Raw genomic sequence first — 23736 nt, forward strand, 5'->3', positions numbered from 1 at the left:
ATGGCGCGGGCGGCCTCCCAGCCTCCCGTGCTGCCTTTTGCCTTTCCTTTGTGCCCATGGCTTCAGAACACCCCCTTCCCCCTCCCTCCCCTGGGTTGCTGCTCCGTGGTTGGAAGGAAGCCTGCTAATCAAGGAAAGGTGGGCTTCCATTCATGTTTCAAGGGCGACAGAAGGAGGGCAAACACAGCTCATTCCCCTGGCTACGTTGCCCCGGGAATAAATTACTGGCGCAAGAGCGTCTGCAATTCCGAACAGAAACCGATACATCCGATCAAGTCCCGAACAAGCAAACCCCTGACTGCTGGATCGGTTGCAGTGGACGGAACCGATTAGCTGAGTCATGATGGCGCAAACGCCAAAATCGGGGTGGGGTGGGGTTGAAATCATAATTCAGATCGTGCCCATGTCTAGTGCTCACCTTACAGCCACTATATAAGAAGCTGTTTGAAAGACTACCACATGCTGGCTGCTTGATGTAGTGGCTGAAATGCACAAGAGCCGCTCATCCTGTGGGTTGCCCACATTGTGTGGAGAGTCTTCATGCCATCACCAATGACACTGCACAGTATATTTTCGTATAATAATATCTTCCAAGTTTCAGATCAAACTATCTTTTAATTACTTATACAGCTGTATGCAGGTTTTCTAAGAAATCTCCCATATCAATCAGAACTCAACAAAAATTCTCAAGATTACATTCCAATGTTTCACAGATTGTATTATTCACCTACTTAAAAGCTATCTTTAAAATATAATACTTCCTACCTCTGTTAAACATTCTTCATTTTTAAAAAAAAGAGACACTAATTTTTTGTCATCCTCAAAAACTCTGGTGTCCTCTGAAGTATACAGCTGCTGTTGTGACTGTATAATAACAGCTGGTGTATAAACGTGAAGGTATCTTCTGGCAAGGCTTCAGACTGTGGGAGCCATTACTTACCACATATACCCCACGTGGGCCACCTCCTGTGTTACTTGGAGCTTCTGGAGTACAGACAGATTGAAAATCATATGATTCTTTCCTTGTGAAGAAAGAATTGTTGTACAGAGCAGACATCAGGTGAGCATCCACCTCACTGAAGAACTTTCCTACCTGAAAAAGAAAAGGAACATCAGAATTTTCATCTGGCATCTAAATGGGATGGCCCTGTTCAGTAGCAGTATAAGCAATGGACCAGAGGGACTCTGATTCTGAAACTTGAAGAATTATCCTTTCTTAATGCAAAAAGAAAACAAAAGGCTAAGCATGACAGGATTTTACATTCTACTTTTCTCTTTGCATTCAGAGGCGATATATTGTATTGTTTTATGTTCCATCTATGTATTTATTATATGGGTTAAGTTGTTTCTAATTATGAATTCCTGCAACATGCCCATTTTCGAGTCTGAGATCTCTCGTATTCTTGTACCATATGTCTCTGTAAACTTGTATTCATCTACCCTATGACACTGTTTATGGAAATGTCCTTGACACTGTATGGAAATGCCTACCTTTGTCTTTGCTACTGATTGTACTTATCTCACACGATGTAATCCTCCTTGAGTCTCAGCGAGAAAGGTGGACTATAAATGGCATAAATAAATAAATAAAAATAAATAAAACTTCAGCAGGACTTCGCCCACAAGTTTGTTTTCACCTCCAGGGCTAAATCCTGGAAGAAAAAATCTCTCTAAACACACAGAGGACATCTTTCCTTCACCACTGAATAACTGTAACTTCCTGCCTCATCTCATTAACTGGTAGCTTCTGGTCAAAAACCTAGGCAGGATTTTCAAATATAAGTGGTGAGCCTACTACCACTTTCCTCTAGAAAAGAAACCCTTCCCCCAATTTTACTAACTTCCATCCACTTAAAAAAAAAGACTACAGTTTAATTTTTAAGATGTTGATTTTGATGATTTATCAATAAATTAAAGTGTCTCTTCTTACCCAAACATCTCCATTTCCCATTCCCAGAAGATTCCATTGCAGCCCCTGGCTGTCCTCCTCAGTTTGAGGATGCTGGGCTGGAGCAGAGTAGCCTATAGTATATGCATCTGATTTGCATTTAACATTAAAATTTCTTGTTGGAAAGTCCAAAGGGGAGGAACTCAGCACTTGCCCTGTCATCCATCTCAACAACATCTATGGTTTCAAGAAACGTGATAATAATAAAATGTGTATTTTAGGTAGCAATGAAGTCATCATTTCTCAGGGCAGGGTTTTAAAATATTCCAATCCTGCAGGCTTTGCTAAGTCAAAAGAAGTCACATATTCCTCCCATTCTTACCTGAGCAGAATTAAAGTGTATTGGAAGATCCTTGAAGATCCCGGTTTTGAGACAAGTTTGACAAGAAGGTTACCAAGATTGTGTAGATGTGGAAGAATGCAGTAACATTTATTGGGATGATAAGGGTGACAGCACCTCAAGATTAATATGCACTTTCTCTTCTCGTTACTTTTTGTACCAATGCTGTCAACCCTTTTAATTATTAAATAATCTCAGACAGAATAAATAGCACAAATCAGGAGGAAACATAAGTATAATTAAATCATGGATTGTAACATCTGGAGTCTTCCTCAGCAAGACATGGGTATAACTTTGCTTTATTTGATCCACTGTGCACAAAGCCTCCATCAGACATCCATTTTAGGGGGAAAAATTTTTCAAAAGCCCTATCTTCCCCAGGAGCATGCCTAGTCGGAGTACCCAACAAAGAATTTGCTAGTGGGCCACTAGGTGGCAACTAACATATATGAGCATATATGCCATGGATATTGGGCAGGTGTCACTTTGAAATAAATAAAATTATTTCACATCTACATAACTGAATAATTTCTTAACAATGGAAATCCATCAAAATCCTTAAATTTCTGTAGAAAACATGCACATTACCTGGGATGCATCATCTTCCTGGTTGGAGAGCACCAGAAAACCCCCATCGTCAATCAGTACACACAAGAGGTCCTGAAAAATGAACACCACCTTGAACATGAGTTCAGTAGCATCTGGTTCACAGATCAGCCCATTGCAAAGTATTTGCCAGCCTTACATTATACTGAGCTAATGCAAAATCCCAGACTGGCATAGCTCATTGGTACAGCACATGATTCTGTGCATAAGGTTTCTTGTAATCTTCAGCCTCTCCAGTTAAATAACAGCAAGGGGAAAGATACCTGCCTGACAACCTAGAGAATTGCTGCAAGTCATAGTAAATAGGGGAAGACAGACCAGTGGTTTTGTTTTTGTCCTTCAACTAGCTTCCTTCTCCAATTAAAAAAGAAATCTGGAGAAAAAGAGTGTTCAGGCAAGTTGAGGTTCAGAAAAGTTATGTAGGAGGATCATTTGCTCCTTTACACCTAAACACTTCTGGCACTTGGTCGTTTGTGAGGATCAAGGAAATGGGAACAGCAGCAGTGGAAATAAATCCTGGAACATGTGCTGTGTGTATACAGAATTGTACTTGTTTTGAAACAACTGGTATGTATCTGAAACAATTTTATTTCATGCCCAAATTAAAAAAATATAAGAGATATGAGCTATGTTATTATATTGCCAGTATCCAACTCAAAACAGGTATTTTGAATATTACACCTAAACACGGAGCCAAGGTAGACATGACTGAAGGATCCAGTTGCAGTGTTAAAGTGTCTATCTGTCCACACTCAAAGTAGCGGGTAAGGGACACATTTACCTTTAAAAAAACAATGGAGTATGTGGGCAAGCTTCATTCTGTTGCCCTTAGCATTTTTCCTCCAGTCCAGCTCACTACTGGAGCTGGATTAGGTATGAATGGGTGGACATGCATGTAAGTACAGGTGCTTCCCCTCTACCCTGTCACAGTTAGTTTGCCCCCCAGAAACCTTATTATTTTATTATTTTTATAATAAAAGTGGGTTCAGGGTCACAACAACATCATAAAACCACAATTTAAAATATAATAAATCTGTTAAAATTATAAAACAATAAAATCAACAGATCTGGTTGAACAGTTTAGGAGGCAGCTATGCACTGAATGTCACACACTTGCCTTGTAATTAGCTTCACAGTCCATCTCACAACTTGTGGAGGGGTCACACTGTAAACAAAAGAAAATAAGCAATGAAAAAGGAAGCTCAGACTTGTTTGGATTAAACTTCTTTCAGGACATCTTTATTGTGTAAAGCTTAATAATATGTGGTTTGGGCTGAACGATTCTTTCACAAAGGAAAACAAGAGATTAAGCCCTTTTCTTAGCAATCGGTCATTAATCACTTCTTTTTCACTTTAAATGTGCAAGAGGTTATTAGATGTATAGGGTAGAGTGGATCATCAAAATGAATTGGAAGGATCGGGTAATTTGCTGCATCTTTCAGGAAAAAGGAGATACAGACTCTAATCAGATATAATGACAAATCATGGTTTGTTTTCCCATGAAGGAGTTCTGAAGTCCTTGAACTCATGCTGACTCTTCCTCCTATCCTTGTGCACGAGACTGAAGAGTTTCTCATTCTCAACAAGCCACAATGTCCAAATTGCATAAAGCAACAAACTGTGCTGTCTTGCCTACAAATCTGCTTCATCCAAGAATCCTTCAAGTTGTCCAGCCACCCCTCATTCAATCACCTTCAATCACTACATATTCAATTATGACAAGCTTTGGTTTGTTGGGAACAAGGAAGTCTTCAGTCTCTGACCTATATGCCATGTGAATGATGGTAGGAAGTGGGGCAGGGGGCTCATGAGCCCAAGGATTTCTAAGGCTCATCCCCATAAAGAAAAACTACAGTTGGTTAATGAGTCTGATTTCAGTCATAGATACCCTCTGGGTATTCATTCAAAATCATAAATAGTTGCTATGCTTTTATAATAACAGAGTAAAACATATTTTGAGAAAATCTAGTTAGTATACTCTTCTGCTCCACCCATCTCATGTACAAAATACAAATTTGACTATGGTTCCTTGGAGATTTTTTTTAACCACCTACCCTTCGTGTTCCCAGCTGATCTCTTTCTGTTCGGTTACTTGCAAGGACCTTAAATTTTTCTGCCCAGGCCTCCAAGTCTAGTTTCACTCCAACCACTGGCAAAAAGAAAATTTTAGTTCAGATAAACTTCCTTTATTGTTTTGCTGAAAGACATACTCTTTTCATATAAGTGTTGACTGGTAGATGAAGTAAAGAACTCTCTCAGTTACAACCCACATGTAACATTTTCATTGCAGCTTCTTCCTCCAGTGTGTACTCATCTTCTTCAATTAGAAGTAGGAAGGGTATGGAGAAGGGGAGGGGGAGTAGGAAAGCAGTTGCTTATCTCTTCCCCAAACTAACAGTTAGTTTGCTAAAAGCAGAGTTTTCACCTAACTGATACTGTTTCAGTGAGTAGGGATGATACCACTAATATATATATTTTCCAGTTTTCATAAATCTTAAAGAAGTTGTTTATTTTCTCGGCCATTATATTAAAAATGATTGAAATCTGTCTGTGGTCACAAGGAACCTAACGCATTAGGGTATTTGCTTTGTTAGTGCATGCAGAGTTACACAAAGGTGAGGATGCCTTTCATACCTTCAGATGAATGGAAGGCTTGGTTTGTGGAAGAGTCTAGAGGAGTCCAGGCATGGCTGTATCCAGGTGGGAGACCCAATTGATGGTAGGCTTCTTGAGGCTTAGAACAGTTTCAGAGCTTCAGAGTGCATGGGCTGAACTAAGACAAGATAGGCACTCTGAAAAAGATATATATGAATACACCAACATTCTTACCTGCTGGCTTCAGGGACCTCCTGCCAAAGCTGAGCTCAACAGCAGTGCTAACAAGGATTCCAACTGTGTTGTTTTCCAGCTCTGATTCTTTGTAGCTGGCTAAAATAAGAAGAGGAAAAGATTTGTCATCCTGTTCGTTATGGTGCATAGTGCTGGCAGCATGACTGCTATAGAGAGCTCTCTGGGTGGTACTGATAATGCCCTCCCACTCCTTATGATTATGTGAAGGACTGCTTGTTTAACAGTGCCCTCTGTCTACTTCAGCTTGGGGCCAACAATACAGGCTGCTTTTGATAAAATTCCTACTTAGCAAATTATGAATCAAAACCTCTTCTTGTTTTTACGTTTTTGTATGTGTACATTAGCTTGCTCTGTTTTAATGTATTGTTTCATTTTTATGGTTTTTTAAGATGCATTTTTATTATGTTGTAAATCTATTAGCCATCTTGGTGTCCCTGATGAGGGCAGAAAAGCAGGGTATAATTAATTAATAATTCCAGTGGGTAACCAAGTTGGTCTGCAGGAGATTTGAGTCCAGTGACCTCTTAAAGACTAATGACATTTTCCAGAGTAAGCTTTCAAGAGTCAAGCTTCCTTCATCAGAAACAAGTAGGAATGGAGATTCCTGAGCCATTATATCACAGTCAGAAAGTGGGAGGGATGTTGCAAAGAAGGCTCAGGGATCTCCATTCCTACTTGTATCTGACAAAGGAAGCTTGACTCTCAAAAGCTTGCTCTAAAAAATAAATAATTCATTGCTTGCCACTTGTTAGCACCAAGAGAGTTCTTCAGTAACTGTGGCACAATCAAGACAAGGAAGAATGGACAAGCACATTCTCTGAGTGTGAGTGGTGAGCACTTCATAAAAGTATTATATCAAACTAAATATAGTATACTTTGAGGGAGCAATAGTCCACAGCTGGACACCAGGCGCTGTAAAGAGCACCCCAAACATAAAGAACCATCCTTTCCTATTTGAGGGCAGGCCAAAGAAAACCTATCAGTCTGGAGATCCTGTGTAGGGTCATACTTACGATCTCGGTAAGGAGGCTTAAAGATGTAGCCTTTGTTATCTAAGCTCCTCCGATAGAAGCTGGCATTGAAGGGCTCTCGATCCTCTTCCCAATCCTCGGCGGCTCTTAAATGAAATGACAATGGCATAAATTTGGCATAAATTTCATTTTGTGTAGCTGAGTCTCCCAGTCAGTCATTTTGTGTAGATGAGTCTCCCGGACAACATTGCTTAAAAGGGTTGGGTGTGGTCTAGTGGAGGTCTCCACATTTGCTCCATGATATATCTCACCTCCAAATATTCAGGTAGGCAGTAGACCCACATTTTAAATTTTTTAAAAAATATCTAGGACTACAAACCTGCCTTTTAAAAATTAGAACTGAGATTTTAAAAACTGAGCTCACACAACTTGTGATTCTTCAGAATAAATGCAGCCCACCAGCTGTCTTTAGTAGAGTATTTTTCGCAGAGATGAATCCCCCCAATCAAGTGCTTGACAAATCAGCTGTTTTTGCAGCCCCAAACAGGCATCACAACCAAACTTTTATCAAGCCTCTGTTGTATAAGGCCAATAGGCTGTGTAGGTCACATTTTGTGCAGGCCTGTATTTCTGTCTACTGGTGAAGCTGAAAAGATAATTGTAGGCTTACAGAAGCCTCTAAAATCACAAGAGTGAGGGTAAAATGTAACAGTTAACAATGATAGTCCACTGAATGTTAAGAGCACCTGATCTTTCTCTGCACCTTTCTTGGCTCAGCTATATTTAGTGGACTTGGGCAGTAACAATATTTATCCATGAAAAGTAGTTGGTACAAGTGATAAGTACCAAGGATGCAATTACCCAGAGGTGTCACACTGAAAGTTGCATGTGATCTCAGAAGAGGGAAGAACTCCAAGGAATCCATGTGGGCATACTCTGATGCTACTTGTGACAATTAAGCCATGTCCAGTCTCTGGGAGGCTCTTACCAACCAATCACCTCTCAGCAGTGAACCAGCCAACCAGGAGAATTTGAGGAAACGGTTGATGGAAGTAGACAGTTAAACTGTCAAATAGGGCTAGTTAAAAAGAAAGAGTAAGATGAAGTTCTGCTATCAGGACCTAGCTTTATATTCTTCACACTGAGAGAATTAGAAGGGGTTTTTTTTGGACATGGGAAAATCACAAACCCATTCTAGTAAGTGTCAAGCTCTTAGAGTGGAATTACATGTTATCAAGTACCTTGGGATGCTCAAGTGAACCTCATTTCATGTGTCCCCCCTCCAACTTCCCACACACTTGCACACACAGTCACTCTTCAATTTGCTCCACATGAGTACATTCTGATCTCAGTTCCTCCTTAACTGTTAAAAGTATCTCAGTTTTTCCCACTTCCCACATCCATTCATTGAAATGCAGATCTTGACACTTTCTCACATCTTAAAGAAATGCAAACTGGAAAGTCAAAGGAGCCTACAGTACTTATGTCCCCCCCCCCCCCCGCCCACCAGCCCAGCCTTAGCTTCTTTATTTGCTGTCTGTCATCAGCCACAGTGGGCCCAAATGATTACATGTAGGATTTTGCAATATGTGCTGCTGAGGGTTGGTTGTGAAATTGGCAACTGCCTTTTTATGCTGCCAGTTTTAATTGTTTATTTCAGTACTTTAAACCAATGTGATCCACTCTGAGTCTGCTTGAGGGGAGAGCGGACTACAAATTGAATAAATGAATGAATGAATGAATGAATACTTGCAGCGAAAACAGAGCTGAATTGGCACTCTGCCCTCTGGACTCACCTGCAGATACAATCACATAAAGGGAGCTCCCATGAAAGCAGCATGCACATGTGCTGAGCAAAAATAGCCTGCATGTGAATTGAGAACCATACATAAAATCCTGCCCTTGAGCATCCCCAGGTAATTTGCAATGTGCGTTTCCACTTTTAGTGAGAAAACCAGATTTGAAGGCAAGAGTTACTGCTGTTAGACGAAACATTGTATCTTTTCAATTTGTGTTGTAAGATTCTGAATTCAGTATTGGTGAACAACACAGTTTTTACCCTCTCTAAGTGAATAATACAACAATGTGCTCTTTTATTATGCTACCACTTTTTCTACAAATAGAACATCTTAATAAAACAGAAAGTGGCACAGGAATTATTCTAACATTTTAGGCCCGTACCCCATTTGCATCCTTAGAAAAGGAATGTAATGCTACCTTTTGTTCCTTATGCTAAAAAGAAGATTGGATATGCTTAGGAAGTAAAATGCATGGTTTGGTTGGATGCCAAGGGTAATGGTCTGTGATTGCTATACCAACTTCCTCAATGGCATTAATGGTTACCTTCCAAGGCCAATTCAGATAACATAAATGCTAAAAAGGACTGAGAGTGTAATAATATATACTATTTCATATGAACTATATAATTTTCAAAAATACTGCATAATATAAAGAAAAAAATCATATACACATTGACAGACATAACTTTGGCCACAGTTACATGTTTACACGGATCCAAATCACTGAGTTAGTTGTCTTTGCTGAGGCATAACCAGTGAAATACACAGCATGCTGTGATCCAACAAACTGGCCCCAACCCAAATAAAGTTAGTTATGACCATGAGAGCCAAGCTACAAGTGACATCTTACACAGGTTGGACACTTGTCAGCTTCCCTCAAGTTTTGATGGGAAATGTAGGCATCCTGGTCTTGCAGCTGTAATGGAGAGCCAAGCTGTAAAACCAGGATGCCTACATTTCCCATCAAAACTTGAGGGAAGCTGACAAGTGTCCAACAGAGGTGGTTTGCCATTGCTTGCCTCTGTAACCCTGGTCTTCATTGGAGGTATCCCATCCAATTACTAACCAAGGTTGACCCTGCTTAGCTTCTGCGATCTTACAAGATCAGGCTCACCTGGGCTATCCAGGTCAGGGCAGATTGTTCTATAACAGCATGCAAACAGTTCTAAAACTAAAAAAAAGTAACTTTTGAAACAAGACCCTGTAAAGAGCATAGCTCATTATATGCACCCCATGGAGTAATCAGGCAGGAAAGAAGACATTGCTCCAAAGCACTTGCAGTGTTCACATTTACTATAACATACAAAATGGAGTGGAGTGGGGAGAATCTGTTGCAACTTGCAAGTCAGCCAAGAAATTTCACGATCACACATCAGTCAAACTAGATGGGACACTGGGAGATGTGTGACTAGATCATCCCATTTTTAAAATTGTGTGGGGCACAAATTCCTATGGGGAAATGCATAGGGAAAGCATTAAACTCCTATTTCACTTGTACAGCCCTAATCCAAACAGGACCCCTTTGTCACCTACACTAGGATTTACATGTCCAGTCACAGATCTCCCAACATTTTGTTTGCTTTGTCTCACTGAAAATAATTAACTGGTTCAATAACAACCTTTGGTTATATTAGGTCCAAGGCTTGTACATTCTTTCCAACCACTGTATTAGTAGCTGATGTGTGCCTCTAAAGTATACACATACTAGCCACATGATTTAGACAAACAGAATACCAACTTTTTCACTCTGAAATCAGATATATATACATCCCTTTTCAGATGCAGGAAACTGATAGCTTTTTCAATGTATAAAAACCCAGAATTTAAAATCACAGTTTAAAATTGCCAGTAAAAAAAAAAAATGAACAGTGAAATCCTAAGCAGAGTTACTCCAGCCTAAGCCCATGAAATCAATGAGCTTGGACTGGAGTAATTTTGCTCAGGATTTCACTGTAAATTAATCAAATGCAGTCCTAAATAAAACCAACTTCAATCACCTTTTAAATATTGACACTGAGTGGGCCACATGCATCTCCTTGAGGGGGTTGTTCCATAATTGTGAGACTGCCACTTACAAGGCTCTCTCTTATGTACCCACCAAATAAGCTTCTCTGGTTGATGGGACAGTCAGGAGGGCCTCTCTGTGATCTTAATTCCCAGGCAGGAACATATGGGAGATACAGCCTTCGGTCCCAAGCCATGTAGGACTTTAAAGGATAAAACTTTTGGAAGTGGATTGGTAGCCAGTGTAATTGCTGTAGTACTGGGGTCACATGTAGACATGGGCACGAACGGGAAACAAAATCCGAACACCCTGTTCATTGTTCATTGCCATCCATGAACAACGAACAGAAGCAAACATGTCCCCTTAACGAACATGTTCAGTGTTTGGTGTTCGTGGCCCTTGTCAGAGGGATGTGGGGACTCCCCTCGTCCCTCTGACAGCGGGCAGAGCTGGCACCGTGGGCCTTCGTTCTGCCTGCTGTCAGAGGGATGAGGGGACTCCCCTCCCCTGTCCCTTTGACAGTGGGCAGAGTTGCCGCCGTGGGGCTTCGTTCTGCCCGCTGTCAGAAAGACAAGGGGACTCCCCTCATTCCTCTGACAGTGGGCAGAGCCGCCGCTGCAGGGTTTAATTCTGCCTGCTGTCGGAGGGACGAGGGGACTCCCCTTGAGCTGCCACCACGGGGCTTTGTTCTGCCCACTGTCAGAGGGATGAGAGGACTCCCCTCCCCCCATCCCGCTGACAGTGGGCAGAGCTACCGCCACGGGGCTTCATTCTACCGGCTGCCAGAGGGATGAGGGGACTCCCCTCATCCCTCTGACAGTGGGCAGAGCCGCTGCCATGGGGCTTCATTCTGCCCACTGTCAGAGGGGTGAGGGGACTCCCCTCGAGCCACCGCTACAGGGCTTTGTTCTGCCCGCTGTCAGAGGGATGAGAGGACTTTCCTTGTCCCTCTGACAGCGGGCAGAGCCATCAGAGACTTCTCTCCGTCCCTCTTGCGCCAGGAGAGCCAGCACCACCCCCTTTGCTGTCATTTTCTCTTCAGAGTGGCAAAAACTGGACTGTCTGCTGGAAGGGGAAGGGTTAAAGCTAGAAGGAAAGCCAGAAGGAGTTGATACAGAGTTCAGTCCCTACCTACCTCCATTGACAGGGGAATTGATTGAAAGGCGACAGACTGTCTGGCTTGATGAACGGAGGCTTTGCAAGGACCACCTGTTAGTTCATAATGGGGCCACACGAACGGCTTGTTCACGAACAGCTGAACCCAATGTTCGTGGCTTTTTTTCGTTCGTATTGCCCGTGTCTAGTCACCTGTTCCCAGTAGCTGGCCTTGACTAGTAGTCTAGCAACAGCATTTTGCACTAGCTACAGCCCCAGAAGAGTACCGCCTAGTCTAGATGTAACTAAGGCAAGGATCACTATAGCTAGATCTGATTTGGCAAGGAATGAATGCAGCTGATGCACCAGCCAATTTAACTACCTTTCTATTTTTAAAAATATTTATTACCTTATTCCTCCATGGGACTTCTTGTGGTCCCCTATCCAAGTCCATAGCTTCAGAGATATGGTTGCCAGTTCTGCCATGGGAAATTCCTATGGATTTGGGGGCAGTGCCTGAGGAAGGAGCTCAGCAAAGATGCCAAAGACTCTGCCCTCCAAAAGTAACATTTCCTCCAGGGTAACTAGTCTCTGTATTCTGGAGATTAGTTTTAATTCTGGGAAAGCTGCAGAGGTTGGTAACCCTATTCAGAGACTTTATATGCTAACGCAAAGGACATTCAGCTCTATCTACTATCTATTACTTCTAGCAGATTCCTGGGAGGCTGTGGAAACCACGAACATTTGCTAGTTTAAGAATGGATAAGGGCTAACAATTTGAAAATTGATCCGGACAAAATGAGGTGCTATTGGTAGAGAAAAGGTTTGACCCAGGAACGGGGATATCTCCTGTTGGGGACGGGTTTGCACTCTCTCTAAAGCAGCAAGTTCATAGCTCGGGGGTGTTGCTGGACCCAGGGCTCTTGTTGGATAAACAGGAAGCAGCAGAGGCCAGGGATGGCTTTCAGCATTTTCAGCTGGTAAAGCAGTTGCAACTCTTCCTTGGCAGGAAAGATCTTGCCACTGTGGTGTGTGCCCTGGAAACGTTTAGACTAGCTTGCTGCAGTGAGCTCTACATGGAACTATCCTTGAAGGCTGTTCAGAAGATACAGTTGGTAAAGAATGCTACAGCCAGAATATTGATTGGAGTGGGTCGTAGGGGACTATATCACTCTAGTCTTGGGCCATCTATGCTAGCTCACAATTTGCTTCTGGGCCTAATTTAAAGTGCTAGTATTGACCTTTAAAACCCTAAATGGCTTGGGGCACGCATACCAGATGGACCACCTCTCATATGAATCTACCCAGTTGCACCAGTCATCTTTGGAGGCCCGGTTTGGATGCCCCCCACCATCTGAGGCTAGACAAGTGGCAACTGGAGAAAGCCTTCACAGTCATGGTGCTGAAACTTTGGAACTCCCTCCCCAGGAACATTTGTCTGTCTCCCTGTATCATTGTCTTCCACCAGTGGGTGTAGACTTTTTGTTTTATTTGGTGTACCTCCACTGTTATTGGCCGTCTTCCCTGGTTGTGCTGTTATGTGTGTATGTATTCAGTTATCCCCATGTATTCAGTTATACACAGATCCATACAGTTAACAAGGGATACTTACTTGTTAGGGAAAATGCGGGTGATGCCACCATCAGTGGCAACAAACACAGCAAGGAGGCTGTACCTATATGAGGCAGAGATAGACAGTTACAACTGCAAACCATCAGCTTTATACCAACAGTCCCTCCCTCATTAATTTGTCTTTGTCACGTATCTCTAGCATGAGTATTGGCCACTGTAACTGTGCAGCAAGCAATTCAGTGCATGAATTGCGCTAAAGGTAGAGCTCTGAGAGTGCAAGCTGATCTTCAGCTGTGCAATAACCTTATGTAGCCCAAACCCCTGTGCAGTGCAGCTTCTTTGGCCATTTCTTGCTCTTACCATTATTATACGGCAGTTCAGATTGTTTTAAGCTCTAAACTCACTACACACATTGTCAAGTGGCTGTCTAAGCAGTAATTTTTGTCCCTTTCCACTGGCCAACTCAGCTCCCATTCTGGAAGGAGAGTTTGTGGTGAAATCTACTTGGTAAAATTCTGTTCCCAGCGGTCATTTTCTTCAAGGCACCAGATATTGAACTGAGATCATATTTACGTGTTTAGGTCTTGATTCTTCCATACTCTCTCTACCAGCTGTTGTGTGATTCCTGTGTCCAGGATAAGGTTGTGAAGGAGGAAGTTATTACCTTGGAAGAGAAAGGAAAGATGAATGTACAGTAAGCCAAAGTCTTGCCCATCAGCGACCCAAGAAAGGGATCCCTCCCCATTTGCCTTGTATTCTTGCTTGCTGTCTTTCTCATGGAGAACCTTCTTCTCATTTGCTCCAGCAGCAAATGAGGTGTGGCATAAAGCCTGCTATGCAGGGTATCATAGATCCTCCCAGCTATTAGTTACAATGCCCTGCAGAGGTGGTCTTTGCATAGAAGAGGCTGCTGTGTTGCCTTATCACATATATATTCTGTTGATGGATGTTCACAACAGTAAGAAACTCTAGAGCATATGTGTAGCTCTGCTAGTATATTCAACAGTTTTATGCTATTTTTTACAGCTTGTCAAAAAAAAAATTCCAAAGGGATAACCATGCTAGTCTATTTCAGTAGAAACAAACAAGAGGATTTTTGTTCTATGGACCAGAGAGCACTTCATCAGACACACTTTTAAGATACTACAAGACTCTTGTTAGGTTTGTGGACTACTCTTCTCGGCATTGTTAAAATATTAAGAAGATCCTGCTGGATTAGACTAACAAATTGTTTCACGTAACTGCCAACCTGTTGCCCTGGAGAATCAACATAGAGGCTAAGGCCTGTATAGCCAGTGTTTTCAGTGCTGGCAGTCCACTGAATTACTTCTGTTATTGTTACAGCAGGGTTTTTTGGGTGTGTGTGTGTTCTCATTCAGCTCTGCCAATGTCCCTGAGCTCAGAAAGCCCTGCTGCATTAGGATCACTAGCTAAAAGATCTTCAAGTTTATGGACAGGGATATGTATAAGGAGAAGGTCACATTTTCTTCTTCTTCCCATCCCGCATCCTATCTGCTCCAGGCCTTTCTCACTTACTGAAGCTGTCCTAGTGATAAAAGCTGTCCACTGATACTAGCATTGTTCCCCATGCTATTGCCCCTGTGTAGGCAAAGAGGAGTGCGTGCAGCGTGCCCCTTTCTCTTCTGCTTTGGCATAGCAGGGGAAGACAGCACAGGCAAGGTGACTCTAGTCCATGCACCTTGTAATGCCTACAGCATTTATCTCAGTGCTGCTTTTGCATGGTTGGTTAAGAGCCTTCTCCTCCTACTTGCTTACTCTATGTATCAACAGCAGCCCAAGGCTTTCTGCAACTTCACTTGGTCCATGCAGTGTTTGTAACGCCACTGTTGGGTGTTTAGTACAATGGGGACATGTTAAAAATATTTTTGTCATTTGTACTAGGATTGCCTTGAGTTCTTAGGAGTTCTTTCTCAGGGCCAAACTACAAGTGACGAATGACACTTGAACAGCAAGTGTATTCCTCCCTGTTCACTTGCCCTCCACTTGCTTTCCACTTGATCCACTTGCCGGTTCAAGTGTCATTTGTCACTTGTAGCTTGGCCGTCAGTCACATTAGAATGTGACAGATGACTCAAAATGGCATTTGTTAATAGAGATAGGATTGGTCTTTAGATCATCTAGTTCTAAGTGTCCCCTCAGGAAGGATACCTGAAGTATGCCTGATAAATGTCTTCTCAGATTTGCTTTTAAAACTCTCAAGGAAGGCATTCCCACAGCCTTCTTAGTTAATGTCTAACTAAGTGAACTATCTAAAGTTTTAATGAATGATTATTATCAGCCTATTTTTTATTTGCAATCTCATGGCTTTTTCTGTGGTTAATGAGAAGTGGTTGTACACTTTGGAAGGGGCTTTTCTCTCAGAGAAAAAGTGCTGTATTTATGAGCTGCTTTTGTGAAAAATTTCCATTAACACACTAGAACCAAGGACTGGCAGCCCCAGAGGATTTGATTCAAACCAGTTCAAGGCTGGACAACCCTGCATACTTACAGCCACAGTCATGCATGGTGAGCAGCATTATCAAGTGATAGTACTGATGATCTTGATGGATATCACTGATGATGACTAGTATTCACCTTTCGCTATATCAAGGTAACTGATGTTACAACCATCCCCTGAAGTGGAAGCTTGTGCAAAAGTAGTTACATCCACATACATGAATTTTAGCAAACAAAACATTGCCCTGCTTATTGAAAGCAGCATTCCTTAGCTTTCCCTGCGTTCTCTCACCCCACCTACTGCCGAGCCTTTCCTGAGATGAGGCTGTGCATCCACTGCATGCCCCTGAGGTACTTACATTGCTCAGAGTCGGGTGTCACCTTTTCCATGAGGGCGATAAAGTTTTCCAGGAATTCAGTGTTGTTATCCGACAGGTTGAGGGCTTTGCAATATTCTCTGGGATTAGGGTGAAAAGATTTGTAGTGTGGAAGGATGAAAAAGTTACTGTCAGTTTTTTCCCCTCTCAGAACTGGTATAATTATGATTCTGTGTGCAACGTGAGTGAGGTAGTTACCTAGACCTGTTATTGCGCATGACAGCACATGTTCAATGGTGTCTGTATATATCTGTGCAACAAGAGGTATGGCAAATATGTTGAGCTCATTCATATTCATCCTTACTCAAACAGTTCAGGGGACTTATTTCCAGGCTGATGCCTATCTATGCAGGGCCCTGTTGTGCACAATGAAGTATTAGTACTTGTATGTTCTTGTCAGTTATTTGTTTAGATGCCTCTGTGTGAAGAAGAAAGTGTCAGTGAGGAAGGATGTGTATGTATGTATATACATACATACACACATGAATCTGAATAGTTTCAAAACAAATATCTACACTGAACATACCAATGTGCCTTTTAGTATTATCAGGGCCTATTAGGAATACAAGTAGTCATAGCATATGGTTGGCCAAGTTCTTTTTAAAAGAAAGTGATATTTGGCTTTCTTACACTGTAGAAGACTATAAAAAAATCTGGAGCCAGTTTGCATGGGTATGGTGGCTTGGGGAATTTAATGGTAATATAAACATTTGTGGCACTCCTGTTATTCATTGATGGCATTAATCACTACCCGAAAGAGCTCCTAATATTATCTAGGGCATAGCACCAGCACTGTGAAGCTAGATGGTCCTAGTTTTTTTTGATCTGTGCAATAGTGGGTGCAATAGTGATGCTAATTTGATAACTCGTATGAGGATTTTAAACTCTAAGTTATGGAAAGATCAGTGGCAAAAGCAGGTCTTCCTCTATTCACACTCTGTGAGTTTCCTTCTTTACTTTGACCTTTTGTGTAGTCTATATAGCCCCATTATTATCCTTGCTATAGCTGTTCAATTTTAAAATTTACAAAGAAAAAGAGCAGTTTTGCGAAAGGAATGAATAAGTGAACTGAAGAAAACTCAACTTAGCATTCAGAGTTCATTACATTTCATTTGAGGGTATCTGGGAATTGAATCTAGAGAAAACCAGGGAATCCTTAAGTAAAATGTAACTAGCAACCTTGAAGAGTCAATGCCCTTTGGGATAGCAGTTCTGTGTTTTTAGAAGTTGTGCCATATAGAAGGGAAGGAGAAGCCCCTAAAGGAAGTCAACATTATTTGTCTGAGGGTTTTATTTCAATCATAATTGTGGCAGTCTAATAAATTCATTTTATTGAGCAGCTTTGGACTAGCTCTGCTATTCTAAAGAAATATATTTTCTTTTAAACTGCTTTCTCGTCTTTGCCAGAACTTCCTTTAAACGTTGTTCCTTAGGTCATTTTAGAAATATGAGTCCTGAAGTTTTCCTTCAGTGGGAGGCTTAGGATGTAAGGGTCTACGTTTCCACTATAAACCTGGTCTCTCTAGAGGGAGGACTGGAGGGCACTCCCAGGAGTGGATTAGGTTAGAATAGCCAAGATTAAGAGAGAGCAAGCCAAGCTGAGTTGCCCCTGTGGAGCTACGTCAGCACTACAGTGTCCCTCAGCTCACTGGGACTGGCAGTGGGCATTAGCTCACCCACTGCATTCTCCCCCAAACTGGCAGCTGCGTGGGAGGAAACAATTTGCAATCTGACAAGAACTGCCTTTGTTCGTGAGGGATCTGGGCCAAGTAGCCCCTGAGGCATTGGCAGAATAGCTGGGGATTGGCTTTACCTGTTCATGACCACCATTGGCCCTCTAGGCCAGTGGTCCATCAGGAAAAATTGCTGTAAGTTAAACAGTTGACTAAACAGCTGTACAACACAGAGCAGGATAAAATATTTATCCCTAGGAGCATACAAATCTGGCTGATGAGGTTTGATGATATTAATTCCACACTGATTTCCACAATAAACTAATGCAAATTAGGCACCTGAAATATAGGTATTAAATTGTTACAAATCATACAAGCATGGATTTTTGATACCTTTGGGAATAATACCCATTACTATCTACTAAATGAAACTACCTCTGACTTACATTTCTTAGCTTATCTCTAGTCTACAAAGAATATATACTCCCAAATAAACAAGGGAGAAAGCAACTGTATATACTATACAGGCCACTTATACAATAGGCCAGTCTATGCAGATATATATCTTTGCTCACTAAGACCATTCCAATCAGCCAAGAGCACCAGGTTTATGTTGTCAGACTAGCTTTTAAACAATCATGATTAGATTCCTTTCCTATATATAGTATAGAAAAAAATCCCCACGGTGGCCAGTGTTTTAACAATGTCACCAAAACCCTCTCTGCATATGTGCATGTAATTACTTTTTACTATCACACTAAAGAACAATGTAAGGGTGAAAAACTGATCCGTTATCTGCAAAGAAACCAGTTGACACTATCAGCTAAGCCAGTGACAATTCAACATGTGTTTTGAATAGATTAGAATAGAACAATATCTTGACAAACATGCTCCCCAAACATGTGTTTGCTGGTTAATGGTAATGTAAGGGCAGGGGACATTTGCAGGAAAGAATCAATGGGATGGAAGGCACTTAAACCCCTTCCCTTGCCTATTCTCCACTGCAATGCCTCCTCATACCCCTTCCCCAGGTTTATTTCTGTCCTTGGAGCTGGTTGTAAATAGGCAGAAAAAATGAAAAGTTGTGAGGAAGAATCAGCAGATGAAGGAAGAATTACACACCACCAGTTTCAATGATTCTCTCATGCAAATGCATCCCTATAAGGGTGGACTGGCCCTTTAACTTAATAGGAAGGTTCCTGGTGAACTGTTGCCATAGAGCACCACTGGCTCCCAGAAGCAAACTGAGCCAAGCAGTGCCCATGGTGTAGTTGTCATCATTGCTGTAGCACTACAGGGTGTACCTTAGCTCAGTGTGCACCACGGCTGTTTTAATGTCCTAATCCACTCCTCCTATTTAACCTTATGCTAACGTTATGAGGCAAAAATGGAACTGGAACTGCATGTTGGCCATGCAGTTCCACCCTTAACAAGTTGTGTGGATTATACAGGGATGATAAGTGGAGAGCACTGTAATCCAATAGTGCAGACATGCTTCATAAGTAGCAGGAGCATTGGTCCCAATTGCATACATGATCATATACACATATGGCATCCTTTGATATGACACTGCAGCCAAGAGCTCTGGTGAAGTGAGCAACCAGAAACTGAGTCAACAGCAGGTGAAGCACTTGTTGACTGTGGCTGAGAGGCGCCTGAATTTGGAGGCAAGTCTGCTCAGCTTCCTGTATGGCTTTTCCATTGATGCTGGGCCTGGGACATGGTATTTATGTATCCTCCTATAAAAAGGGGATACAGTACTTACCTGCCTGACAGGAAGGGCAAGAGGCATCTATATGCAGGTCAAGAGAAAGGCACAACCTGTCTGTCCTGCTTATAGTACAGCATTTTGTCTCCCTTCCCCAAATAATGTAGTGTGAGTTCTAACCAGTGCATGTTGGTATTCGCCTAGTGCTCAACTCACCATATGCTCTCTTTGCCACATATGGTCTCTTCACTGGCTCTGATCACAATAAATCAAGCCATTAAAATGAGTGCCACTCCCTTGGTTTCCAAAAGGTGAATCAGCTGACTTCATTTTGTGTTCTATTCAATTTCAAAATGCTTCCTCCCTAAAACTCAACTTAGAGGAAGTGAGGGACAGGATAGAAGGGAGTGGAGAAGGAAGGCTGGAGAGGAAACACTGAGGATCTATCTCATTTGTGGAATAAATCAATATTCCACAGTACTCTTTAGCAATAAGAAAACAAGATGGCCAGCCATGCTTGGTCCCACAGTTAAGCATGGGAAATATTACTAAACACACACACACAAAGTCCAGACATATCTGTATTTTTCATATAGATAGATAGGTGCTCTCTCTAGGGTACAGAAAGATAGGTACATTCACTAGAGACTTGTACTATGTCTGCCATAAAAACAATCCAGGTGACAGAATTCAGATGATGCTCTCTCAGACCTCACCTTTTCTAATGGGCTGTATTATATGAGTGTAAGACTGTCCTTCTGGGTGGTGGTGGAGTGCCCTCACATCACAGCTGACTTACGGTGACTCCTGGTGGGGTTTTCATGGCAAGAGACTAACAGAGGTGGTTTACCATTGCCTGGCTTTGCAACCCTGGTCTTCGTTGGAGGTCTCCCATCCAATTACTAACCAAGGATGACACTGCTTAGCTTCTAAGATCTGATGAGATCAGGCTCTTCTGGGCTATCCAGGACAGGGTGTTCTTCTGTGAACATGTACGTATATGAAGGATAGTGAATCACTCCATAGATCTCGCTGCAAACAACAGATCTATGCCTGGGGCTATGCCAGCCTATTTCTTCTTTTGGAGGGTTTTCCATTAGCTGTAGTTGCAAAGTTCTTGTGAACGTTGCTGACTTACTGGCTCTGTGTTGCCAGTAGCTAATATACAGAAAGAAGGAGGGGGGAGACAAAGAGTGAGAGAGTGATCCTATTCATCATTGCCTCTTAAGAGTGAAGTGTAAAGGCACACATTAATTTAGAGTCTGATTTTCTTAATTATTTTTGATGCTGCTTTGGACTTTCTGATGCTGAAAAAAGGAGTTAATGAGTTTGCTAAGCACAGATTATTGTAGTGCCAGAGGCCTCCTGTGGTTCTTGCAGTTGGCTATAGCAAATAAAAATAAATCTATGTAGAGATAGTGGGAAAATGCTGCATCAGAAACAGCAGATGGCAAGGTTTCTTTGTAATGGGACATTTGAACATCTGGAGTGTTAGCATTCTTTCTCTATAGTGATGATACCATACAATAACCGTTCTTGGAGTTAATACCTTATTTGGGACAAATCTTGAAAATGATCATTATTAGAGGACTTGGTCATAGTTCTGATCAAATAGCTGCCCTGACAAAATCATGAGGATAAGCATGGCTATGCTGTGTTGACAGGATCTGACTCTTTAAAAATTTAGCTGGGCCTGGATGAAGTAAGAGTTAGTCTAGCTCTGCTCAACATTTGCAAAATGCACACACAGCCAATTAATGTGCCCATATGTAGACCCATTTGGGGCTGTTAATCACCTGTAGTAAATCTTTAAAGAAGCCTGTAGCCTTGGAGAATTCCTATTAGCGATAATGGCCGCAGAACAGAACTACCCCAGTGTGTGAGAAAAGAGGTAATGAGAAAATGCTGCTGGAGAAGATTGAATTTTCCAGAAGGAATCGAGAACAATTATGCCTTCGGGCTGCAGGGCTCTAGCTTTTCTAAAAGAGGATGAGAGACGTAGGGTGAATACCTGCATCTATTTCCTTGCGTGGATCAAAAACATGAGGAATCTATTTTTCTTGCTTGGAACAGAAGGCATAGTACTGACTGGCTAAAACTTAAATCCACCTTCTTGCCAGACTGCACACAGCACTGATTGGCTGGCCTGTGTGTCATAGCATGGGGAGCGGGTGATGCAGCTTAAAAGAAGCGGATGAATAAATAGTCTTATGTAGCAGGCAAATATGGTCCAGTCTACTCCCTATTGTGTCATGTTCCTCCATGGTGAGTTGCTGATAGGGTTGCCAATTCTGGGTTGGGAAATTCATGGGATTTGGGTGTATAACATGGGGAGGGGAGGGACCTCAGTGGGGTATAGTGGCATAGAGTTTAACCTCCAAACAAGCTCTTTTCTCTAGGGGAACTGATCTCTGCGCAGTCTCCAATCAGTGGTAATTCCAGGAGATCTGCACGCCACACCTGGAGGTTGCCAACCGTAGCTGCCAATGTACATATTTTGTAAGGCTTGCCTTTTCTAGCAAACTGCATATAATGGATTCATATTTAGGTCCTTAAGTCACTGTGACATCAGGTATAGTGTTTTGGAGACCACAATCAATGTTTTGCTAGCTGAGTTACACAATTGCACCCCCCAAATCGGTCAGGCCATGGAAAGTTACATTCCAGTCTTAATGATTGCAACAGTCTGCTGACCCCCCAGAAGTGGCTTTTTTGGGTGTACAGGGGCTGCACAAGGAAGGGGAAGGCAGCAAAGATCCTTGTTCTGTTTACAACTAGTTGGATCCAGCCCATTAAGAATTCTTAAATGAAGCTGTGTATTAGATTCATTGACATATGTTGGACTTGGCACTTGGGACAGACTTAGTAACAAACCCTTTAAGTGACAGGATGCATTTGTGTCTAATGAGAAAAATCAGCAATGTAGATGTATAGGTATACAGGGCACTCCACTTACACTCCATGCTTGTTATAGATAGATTATTATATTGGGCAAGATGAAGAACCCTTTGCCATCACCTGTTTGTCACAAATGCCCCAAGACAGCTTTCCACCTGTTACATTCCACAAAATGAATCTGTGTTAACCAGTAACTCTTAGAACACGTTTATGTAAAAATTCTGGATAAAATTCTCAATAAGATATCTGTAAATATTTGTAATCATAGTTTAGCAGAGTTAGCTAACAGGTAAGTCTATTCTACTTTAGTAACCACTTTCAATCAATATATTGCAAGTCCTCTTATGTGGGTAGAAAACATCTTGCATACCCACTTCATTTTGCAGATCAAAGACCTCTATGTACACAACACTGCATCCACCTATATATCTACACAAATGTGTACAGATATATGTGCTCGCACACCCACAAATAGATCATTAGTGATATATGGTTTCTGAAAATTACCATGGGCTATTGGCCATATTAGTATTGATGAGATATCATACAGTCTCACCAGCATATTGCCTGGTCTTATTGGTGCCGAAGGGCTAACAGATGGTGCAGCTGGAAATAAAGAGCCATCACGACATGACCCAACGCATTACAGCTTGGCAGCACAGAGGTCTTTTTGTTCTGACTTAGCAACCAACCTAATTAGACACTATGCTGTAAAGACCATTCCAGGAAAAATGGTTCACATATTTCTTTGATGCTATAAATAGGCCTCACTAAAATATGGTAAATTTCCTTGACTGTCTTGTTTATGTTTTAGTTTTGAGTGGTAGCCATGTTGGTTTGCAATGGCACAGCTGGATTTGAGTCCAGTGGCACCTTAGAGACCAACAAGATTTTCAGGGTATAACCTTCTAAGTGTCAAACTTCCCTTTTTCAGAGCTTTGACTCTTGAAAGCTCATTATAATCTGTAAAAAGTTAAATTTATGGAAAGTTATCAGGTCCATGGATGAAGACCTAAGGACACTTTCCTAGGAGAAATCCCCATGGAATAACATGGGGCTTACAAGTAGACCTGTTTAGGATTGCTCCTCATGTGATGTACAGAAATTCACTATAATTTTCTTGTCCTATGTTGAAGGAGAAAGGGCCCAATGGGATCTTACTATGCTTTTCATAATGCATTGAGCATTGCATTTTCTCAAGATACCACATGTAAAATTGGTGTATAGCACTTTGATGGTATTCCTGAATATTGTCAATAAACATCTCCCTATTACAAAAGTTTGAAAGAACTGTCTTTGAAATAATAAGATTTATAAAAGCAGCTTTTATGATCTCTTATATACTTCAGTGGAATAGTTTGTCTTTACTGAATATTAAACAGCAAATAAAAAATCAGAAGCAACATGTCTTCTGAAGTAATTAAAGTAATTTCTGTA

General features: G+C 41.7%; 1 protein-coding gene across 1 annotated transcript in view; it reads right to left on the reverse strand.

Moving 5' to 3' along the window:
- CACNA2D2 (calcium voltage-gated channel auxiliary subunit alpha2delta 2) overlaps positions 1 to 23736 on the reverse strand; it is a 935072-nt gene that overhangs the window by 9294 nt on the left and 902042 nt on the right. Inside the window, exons 25-33 of the mRNA XM_054977462.1 lie at positions 16003 to 16100; positions 13760 to 13850; positions 13227 to 13289; positions 6758 to 6861; positions 5724 to 5822; positions 4949 to 5043; positions 4012 to 4059; positions 2877 to 2948; positions 941 to 1093 (exon numbers count right to left, since the gene is read on the reverse strand). Coding sequence (XP_054833437.1) covers positions 941 to 1093; positions 2877 to 2948; positions 4012 to 4059; positions 4949 to 5043; positions 5724 to 5822; positions 6758 to 6861; positions 13227 to 13289; positions 13760 to 13850; positions 16003 to 16100 — 823 coding nt within the window. The remainder of the gene's footprint in view (positions 1 to 940; positions 1094 to 2876; positions 2949 to 4011; positions 4060 to 4948; positions 5044 to 5723; positions 5823 to 6757; positions 6862 to 13226; positions 13290 to 13759; positions 13851 to 16002; positions 16101 to 23736) is intronic.

Source organism: Eublepharis macularius, chromosome 4 (genome assembly GCF_028583425.1).
Source record: "Eublepharis macularius isolate TG4126 chromosome 4, MPM_Emac_v1.0, whole genome shotgun sequence".
NCBI classification, from domain to species: domain Eukaryota; kingdom Metazoa; phylum Chordata; class Lepidosauria; order Squamata; family Eublepharidae; genus Eublepharis; species Eublepharis macularius.